At 42.6% G+C, this 9,055-nt stretch overlaps 1 protein-coding gene across 14 annotated transcripts in view; it reads right to left on the bottom strand.

Annotated features, from left to right (window-relative positions):
- The window catches only part of LPP (LIM domain containing preferred translocation partner in lipoma), a 695,870-nt gene that overhangs the window by 15,223 nt on the left and 671,592 nt on the right, over positions 1 to 9,055 (bottom strand). For 13 of the 14 annotated variants that reach the window (XM_059920756.1, XM_059920758.1, XM_059920755.1 and 10 more), the window contains 2 exons: positions 7,335 to 7,513; positions 1,588 to 1,708 (listed from right to left, as the gene is read on the bottom strand). In XM_059920756.1, coding sequence (XP_059776739.1) covers positions 1,588 to 1,708; positions 7,335 to 7,513 — 300 coding nt within the window. Of the gene's footprint in view, positions 1 to 623; positions 1,709 to 7,334; positions 7,514 to 9,055 lie in introns of those variants that run through there. The other variant, XM_059920769.1, reaches the window with a different exon arrangement.

The raw sequence follows: 9,055 nt of genomic DNA, 5'->3' as shown, positions 1-9,055 counted from the left end.
AAGAAGGAAGACAGATGGAAAGGATATCAGTGAAAATGGAAACAAATTCCTTTGCTTTCCATTCAAGGCTTCCATAATGAGGCCAACTACTACCTTTCGTCTTCATATACCACCAACCCCTTCAAATCCTTCTGCAGGATATAACATGGTAGGTCTCGCATTAAGCTTAAGTAGAGACTGGGGACATCAATATGAACAGGGTGAAATGACCCTCCTGAGATCACTTAATGGGAAATACAGGTCCAGGAAAAGAAGAACCTGAGGGTCTAGGCTCCCAGCTAGTAGTTTTGCTCCCCTCACCCAAACAACAAGAACAAGCACAAGAGAAAATAAAACAAGAAGAGATCCCGAATCACTAACTCATCTTTGCCATTTATCATTAATTTAAGGATCTCTCAAAAGTAATATACAGGTGCAGGGACAGAATCTCCTGGTAATTCCAGGGCAGAAGCTAAGTTGTAGAGTGACTCCTGCTAAGCAGAAGGGCCACCAACGGGCTCTACTTACTTATTCCAACTTTAGAAAGAAAATAAAATCTTAAGGTTTGGGGGCGGGGGCTGGAGGGAAATGACCTGCTGTACTTTCTTTTTTTTTTTTTTAAATTAATTAATTAATTTATTTATTTTTATGGCTGTGTTGGGTCTTCGTTTCTGTGCGAGGGCTTTCTCTAGTTCTGGCAAGTGGGGGCCACTCTTCATCGCGGTGCGCGGGCCTCTCACTGTCGCGGCCTCTCTTGTTGCGGAGCACAGGCTCCAGACGCGCAGGCTCAGTAGTTGTGGCTCACGGGCCCAGCTGCTCCGCGGCATGTGGGATCCTCCCAGACCAGGGCTCGAACCCGTGTCCCCTGCATTGGCAGGCAGATTCTCAACCACTGCACCACCAGGGAAGCCCCTGCTGTACTTTCTAAAGGATACAGCACAGAGGAGAGGACACTGCTGTTTCTCTTTAGTCATAAAACCTAGTGTAAAAGCTGCAAGTCTTTTATTCTCTTTGCTCATGTGAAGGCCAGGGAGAGGCATGTAGGGCCAAACAAAGCACACTGCATGAAACAGGTGGTCGTTACAGCTCAGGCGGTGAATGACATGACTGCAGTCCTGGAGAGCAGGGGCCACCCCACCAGCCCCGCCAGCCTGTGTCTTGGGAAAATCTCCTCGTGGGACTAGAAGAGCCAATCTCATGAGGATGTGGTAATAAAGAGGTTCACACTATCTCTCGCAGACAGCTAATGCTAACTGCTGCACTCGGAAGCGCTGCTAGAAAACAAGAAAAGTGCTTTCAAAGAAGGCCTCTGGGTAAGTCATAGGACGAGGACAAGAAAATGTTTTAAAATCATTCTCTGAATGTTTTTATACCTTTTCATACCCAGATTAGAGGAGAAAGACTTGCTGCCCTTTGCTGTATAAATGAAGACATGGCCCTTGGGCAAGAGGCTTCCCTTGTCACTTCCAGCCTGGATTACAGGCCTCTTGTAAAACACAAGTCCTATGAACACAGGCACTAGGGGCTCCCCCAGATTTAATCATTGCTATATTTATGAAAATCCGGCTCTATTGGGCCTGGCAGGGTGAGGGGGCGCTGACCACAGACCTCACACCGGTAGCAGTGAACATGGAAATCGCGATCCAGAGCCACAATCCGGACGGTCTCTTCCTGGCCGGGGGCTGGCATGATAGGCTCCTTGCACACAGAACAGCGGGGGGCAAACTTCCTGAAAACGGAGAGATAGTTCTGGTTAGATACTGAGCATAGACACTGGCAAAAAGATGAGACTTGGAGGTGAAAAGAAAAGGTATAAACCAAGAGCCAGGACACCTGGTCTGCCATCTTGTGTGACCTTGAGCAAGTCACTTTCCTTGAGTCTGCTTCCTCAGCTTAAAATAAGGGACTTACACTTGGTGACTGTTGAGGTCCTTCTAGATGACAAATATCATGATATTTGGTGAGGTAGGGGCGTAAGTGTGTGAACTGCTTCTGCATGAAGAGCTACCGTGGCGTGGGATTCACCTGTGGATAGATCGCAAACACAAACCCTGGGCTTGGGCAGGTCAGCCAGAGAGGCAAGGAGGCCCCTACTTGTTTCTGACTTCTGCTTCTAGACTTCTGTATGTGCTCCCCAGGCGCTACCCAAGTAACCTGAGGTTGGTAACTTTGCCTCATTCCCAATTATTAAGCCTCTTCTTTGAAATGTGTCTTGAATTCTAGGAATGAACACAAGAAACCTCAAATACGTATCTTTTCAAAGCAGCAGAGGTTAGTGAGTTTAAATACTCTTTATACCAAACTTCCTACGGCCAAATCTGCACTTCTTATATTTTGGTTGTGTTAAACTTTTGTTTAAAAAGAGAAAATTATAAAGCTGTCCAGTTCTCTATTCTTCAAAGGATTTTAGAACTTCCAAAGGGTATGTGTATATGAATTCCCCACCCAACACACACACACACACACACATATATATACATACACACACATATCCATATGTTTTTGAGGTTAACTCTTGGTGAGGAATTTTAATATTTCCTAATCTCTTAATATTCCTTAATATGACCAATGGCCATAACATTTTTTTTTTTCTCTTAACAGATTAATAGGCTGCAAATATAGGCTGTGCACCCATCTGTATCTTCTGGAAATTAGGTGTGGTATTTATGAAGGTGTGAAATGAGACGTGATTTGAAACGGAAATGGATAAGAACTGAAAAGACTAAAAAAGAAAGACTGAGCAACTCAGTTTTTTCATCGTAATAGTTTTAAGATTAATGATGTTAAAATTTATCTATTTGTAGAGACTTAAAAAGAAATAATGATAGTAATCTAACTCTTTGCAGAGCACTTTATGGTTGTCAAAGCATCTTTACATACATTATACTCTATATGTACATATTAATTTTCCTGGCAGCACCCAAAAGGCATCTGTATGGCTGCAATCTAAATAAATATGAATTAAGCAGCAGATCAATTGATTGCTATGAAAGAAAAATTTAGAGGATCATGGTACAATTGCGGCAGTAATCAGAGTTGTTATAATTGGTATTTTATGCAAGAAGTTCATACTCAGTGGCAAAAAAAATTGCTTTGGACTACTTGATTATTTTTGAATCTGGGTCATCAGTAGTGAAATAAGCAGCCTTCTGGAATCAGCTGCAAAATTTCCTTCCCCAAACCCACTGGGACTGTAAACTCTGTGAGGTCAGAAGTGTGTCTTGCCTATCACTTTATCTGTGAGTCTTCCCCAATGTCCCCAAGTAGGATTACTAACTCCTTGAGGATAAAATATCTTTCACTGAAATTGCCTATTTTAGCAGTAATTATCTGCATATCTTTGGAGACCTCAAAACTGTGAGCTTCCAAAGGACAGGATTTGCTCTATTTCTGAGTTTCTAGAAATAACTAGTGTGACTGGTGCAGAAGGTAGAAAGTCAGGCAATATCTAATGGAATGAAGTATTTGCCACATTTCGCATGAAAAGATGTTGCTTAGGCCTTTATGTTCAATCTCAAGGTTCCTCTTTGGAAAGGCACAGACTGTATTCTTGCTGAGTAATGATTTCCTCTTACCAATTGGCCTCATTTCTATGATGGGAAAAGGCAAAGTGAAGAGACAGGCAGTGGTTTCCACCGTCCCCACTGTGTTCCTTGGCCAGCATTTTGAGGATTGTTAAAAATCCCAGGTGGTCTATTTCAAGGCTCAGCTCACTAAGCAGACAATAACAATAAAATTAATTTGATAAAAACGCTTCTGATGGTTAAAACTGTGTGCTTATTATTGTGCCAAGCCTTGTTAAGCACTCTATACACTTGGCCTTATTTTTTACTGATAGCAAACATTATTAAGAAATACTTTTATCATTTCTGCTTTACAGCCATGGGAGCCAAAGCTCAGAGAGGGATGATCTTAATCACTGAGTCCTGGCACATTTCTGGCAATCCACAAATGGATGCTGATTAAACAAATAAATGGATGCATGTAACATCCCTGATAAGAAAGCACAGATAGTGGAATAAAGACTCAACACAGTGAAAGGGTCAGTTAAATGAATCTGCTTTTCTGAGCTCACTGTCCTGGCACTGGGAATACAGAAATGAACTCGGACTCCAGCAATCACACTGGTGAGGGAGTTCTATATATTTCTGCATTTGTTCTATTAACATATATACATATCCTACCATATTGCAAAAATGATTTAAGGGGGTTACTGTAAAATAGCGTGTGTGTGTGTGTGTGTGTGTGTGTGTGTGTGTGTGTGTATTCTTTATTACTAATCAGGCTATGTAAGGTGCTATCTATAGTGAATTTACAAAACTATGAAACATAGAGAAGGAGATATAAATTCAAACATGGGTTTAGGGAGCGTTTGAGATCAGAGGAGGATTCTTAGAGTAGATGATAATTGAGTTGGGCCTTGAAAGATGGCCATTTAGGTGAAATGGGAAAGTAAGTCTGTGTGTGTGTGTGTGTGTGTGTGTGTGTGTGTGTGTTTTGGGGGTGAGGGTGCGATACAGGCAGTCTGCCAGGGAACTAGTTTGAGCAGTCATCTGAAATGACATATGGGACAGAGTTTCTGCCTAATAGGATGGAGGATTTGGGCCAACCCTGACTGATGGCAGTTATGGAGGGGATGGCCCATAAGCAAGGCTTTAAAAATAGCATTTCAGAAGCTTGTTACTCAGAGTGCAGTCCAAGACCACCTGGGACCTTGTCAGAAAGGCAGAATCTTAGGCACCCCCACCCCAGACCTCCTGAACTAAAATCTGCAATTTAACAAGATCGCTAGGTGACTTGTAAGCCCACTGAAGTTTGGGAAGCACCAGTTTAAAGGAATGGTTTCTAAGCAGGAGAGATAAATTCCTTCTCCTGGGCCTCCTGCATCTCACCATAGCTTCTATTCGCAGGCTGTTCTCGTTTCAGCCAAGCGGATCTTTCCTGAAAGCAGAGAGCCTTTCTTCACTCTGGGCCCTTTGTTATTGCCTGAGTTGTTCCTTCTGCCAAGAATCTCCATTTCCCATTTAGTACACTCTGCTTCCAGAAGCTTACTCAGATCCCAGGGCTGAGTAATATCTTCTGGGTCTGACAGCTCAAGCCCTTGCCTGTGCCTCACATCGTCACCTTTACAGTCTTTTCTGCCTGCTATCACACAGAATCCGCACTTATTCTCTCCCCTCGTCCTGGCAAGCTCCTTGCAGACAGGCGCTTCTCTCTACGTATTTCTACCTATGCAATTTCTCTCCTTTAGCACTAAGCACAGTAATTGGCACATAGAGGACTCTTCATAGATGTGGTAGAACAGAATTGAAATACATCTCCCAAAAGCTCACAAATGGGAGATCTGTTCAGAATGATCAAGAATCTGCAGAAGGCGGCTATATTCCCCTCTCTGCAGCCCACTCTTCTTAGCCATGCAATGTCCATGGCTAAGACATGGCTAATGGGTTGGACTTGTAGCTGCTTTTTATTCCAGTCCTTTCAAGACTCAGAAATGGAGTTCTGTAAAATGTATCTTTTATTCTTCTTTGGGAAATGGAGAAAAGATCAAAAAGCTTCTCCCCCTGCATACCTGCCAATCATGCAGACAACAGTATTTTTAATAATTTGTATTTTAACTGGCCACTGAATTAGCGGTGATGGGGAGCATTGGGGGTTTCAGATTCTTTTTCCCTTTCAGTTGCTCAAGTCTGCCTTCCTGGAGTGTTCAGACCCACACACATGTCACCAGTCACAAGTCTCTAATTATGCTCTCCACTCCTAGAAATGAAAGATAAATGGCATAGATATAAACTTACATTTGTCAGAATTGATTTCCTGTTTTAATTGAGGGGTGTAACATATCAGTCTTTTTCAGCAACAGAAACATGTGTGCTCTGATTATATCTATCAGTCTTTCTTGGATTAGGGTAAGTCTAAGAAAGGAGAGAAACAGTGACAGAAATACACTCCCCAATGGTATCTTTTCACTTCCCTTAAATAGATGCAGGATTTTTTTCTTTTTTTTTCATGTGTAATTAGAAGTTAAAAATATCAATAATGTGAAGTACAATTTATGCTGTGACTGCCCTTTCAAAGTGAGCCCTTTCTTGTCTAATTCAGGTCGAGAATTCCTGCCTCTGGGGTTTTTTTTTGTTTTGTTTTTTTAAATTTATTCAGCCTCACATCTTTTGGTGAGGTTTTCACTTTCCCTGCTACTTGAAAAGTGGTCAGGAAATTCTTTTTTTAAAATATGAGTCTCAGGTCCTCAAACTGTTTGTGGCAAGTACCTCCCAGTTGTTGACAATCAACAGAGCGGTGAAAATTAACCCACAAGACTGCACATCTGGAGGCCATAGAACAGATACCCAAACTGGTGAGCCATATGAGCTTCATCTCTCTGAGAGCCTCAGACTGTTCTTAAAGCCACTGCGAAGCAAACATGAGCCAGAAACCTCCGTGTCTGCCATTTACAAACCACATCTATAGCTGTCATATGGTTCCTAGAAATATGCAACAAATGTGATCAACCAATTAACCAACCAACAAACTGACCAAATAAGAATAAGCAAAATGCAAAGCTATACAATTTTCATGAAAACTCCAGCTATAATAAAGAGGGATCTACAAATTAGAGAAGTGAGGAAGTGGTGACATAATTTTCCAGGCCCATCAGTTAAGTGGTCTTGACCTTAAGATTCTACTTTTTAATCGTCATCGAAAGATTAGAAAATATCCTGAGGAAGGGAAGACCGGGGGGGGGGGCGGTTAGAGCTTAGTGGAGGGTGTGAATATGCTGATAATGGCATAAAATAGCCTCCAAATATGTGAGAGGCTGCATTAGCAAGAGGGGTTGAACTGTTCTCTGTGCCAGTCCCTCCCATAACCTCCTATATGCAGAGTGGCCAAGACGTAGAGGTCAGCTCTAGAGAGAACCCTAGGCTGTCTCAGATGGGAAGCTTTAAGACAGGGTCTGGTCTAATGACCAAACTGAGAAGCTCAGAGAAATTGGGCAATTTGTCCATTGTCACATATCTTGTTCACGTTTAGGCCAGGGAGAGCTACCCCAGGATCCTGCCTCTTTCCAGTACACATGTTCTGCGGCTAAGTCAACTTCCTCATAATTAGAGCTACACAAAGATGTGATGGATAAGCCCCAGGGAAGTCTTGAAGCAGAGGCCAGGCTGGAGGACCACATGGAGTACCTAATATCAATTCCTGCATTGGAGGAGGGGATAAATAACCTCTTTTTAACGTCCCACCAAATCCGGAGATCCTATAGCTTGGAGAGAGAAGAGTGTGAAGCCCAGATACAGGCAGTAAGAATAGACCCCAAGACGACAATTAGGCTGCAGGAGGGAGAGTAGGTTGCCTACTTGTGGAAGTCTTCGATGCAGTGGATGAGGCCGCCAGCGTCCACGGTGAACGGGATCCCATCCAGGCTGCGGTGGCACATCACGCAGGTAAAGCAGTGAGGATGATAGGCCTTCCCAGTGGCTCGGAGAATCCGCTCCATGATGGGCTTGGAGCACACGCTGCACTGCTCCAGGGTATTCTGAGGAGGAAAAGAAAAATGCCAACGTTAGGCTAAGACGTGAAGAGCTCCATTTATGTAGTAACTTACAGCATGACAAGCACTGTTACAGAACACATGGGCTCATGTGCTTATCACAGTATTTGGAGGAAGGCAGAGTGTATATCTTTATTACAGAGAGAATGAAACACAGATGGATCAAGTGGCTTTTCTAAGGTCATGCAGGTTCTGGGTGGCAAATGTAGGATTTAGAACTCATGTTGTCTGACTTCTACTCGTGTTCCTTTCCAATACAGCAGGGGTAATAGCAAACTTTTCTGTAAAGGCCCATGTAGTAAATACTTCTAGCTTTGTTAGAGCAACTCAATTTTGCTGTAGTGGCAAGAAGGCAGCCATAGACAGTGTGTAAGTAAATGGGCATGACTGTATTTCAATAAAACTTTATTTACAAAAGCAGGCTGGATTTGGCCATGGTGATAGTTTTGACCCCTGAACTACACAATCCGGGATCTCCACTGGAAGAATACTTCTCTATTACTTCTAAAACTTGATTAGTCATCAAAATCCTAGTGGGGTCACCAAGGACCTTAACATTTTAGAGTGATCTTTCTGATGACCCACACTCGCAGAGAGCATGCTGGTTGCAGAACCCAATCAGAGCTCAGCATAATCAATGAGGCTTTTGATCATTTAAAGCCTTGATTCAAACAACACCATCTCCACGCTTAGTGTTGTGAACTCTTGATGGAAATGTTGAACCTAGCGGGGTTCCAGTTTTGAGAAATGAATTAAGAAAGTCAATTTATTTGACTTTAAAAATATGCTCAGCTTTAAAAATAAATCCCCCCCCCCCTTGAAAAGGGATACCATTTATTGAGTCAGGACTCAGAAAGATTGATACAATTAGCTGTTAACTTTCCATCCTTGCCTAGAATACCATGCTCTCTTACCAACAGCCATGTTTCACATGTAATGTGCTATATTTCAACTGAGAAGTCTGGACTGACTCAATGAGTTTACGATTTAGAATAAACCTGGGATGGGGATCTGATTAGAAACATGTGGAACTCGAAGGGATGTGGAAATCAAGGAGTAATTTCCCTCTTACCACTGGAAACTTTAAATGGGCATGAGGCAAGGCGTGCCTATAGGTAGATAACTAGTGTGCTGATGACAACTACAGCAACAGTTCCTGACTGGTTTCTTGTTTCCATCTCTCTTCCTGTAACACTTGCCCATCCTCACAGTGACTTCCAGTTTCCTTTCTAAAACACAGATGTGAACAAGCAGCTTTCTTGCTAGGAAAACTTATATGGCTCCACAATGTGAAAACAGCTCGTTCCTTACCTGACATGAAAACTCCCTTTTTAGGCTCAGATTCCCCTGATGTCTCAGACTGCTCACTTTTGTTCAAACCTATGAGAAACTTCCATATTTCTGTGCATTGGCTAATGCCTAGAAGGAATCACAATTTGCTATTTTGACCTTTCAAGGTACAGGTCAGAAGGCATCTCCCCAGTAAAGCCTTCCTCAATGCCTTCAGTTGGAATAAATTGCTTATTT

Source organism: Balaenoptera ricei, chromosome 4 (genome assembly GCF_028023285.1).
Source record: "Balaenoptera ricei isolate mBalRic1 chromosome 4, mBalRic1.hap2, whole genome shotgun sequence".
NCBI classification, from domain to species: Eukaryota; Metazoa; Chordata; class Mammalia; order Artiodactyla; family Balaenopteridae; genus Balaenoptera; species Balaenoptera ricei.
This window is presented reverse-complemented; position numbering and strand designations above follow the sequence as displayed.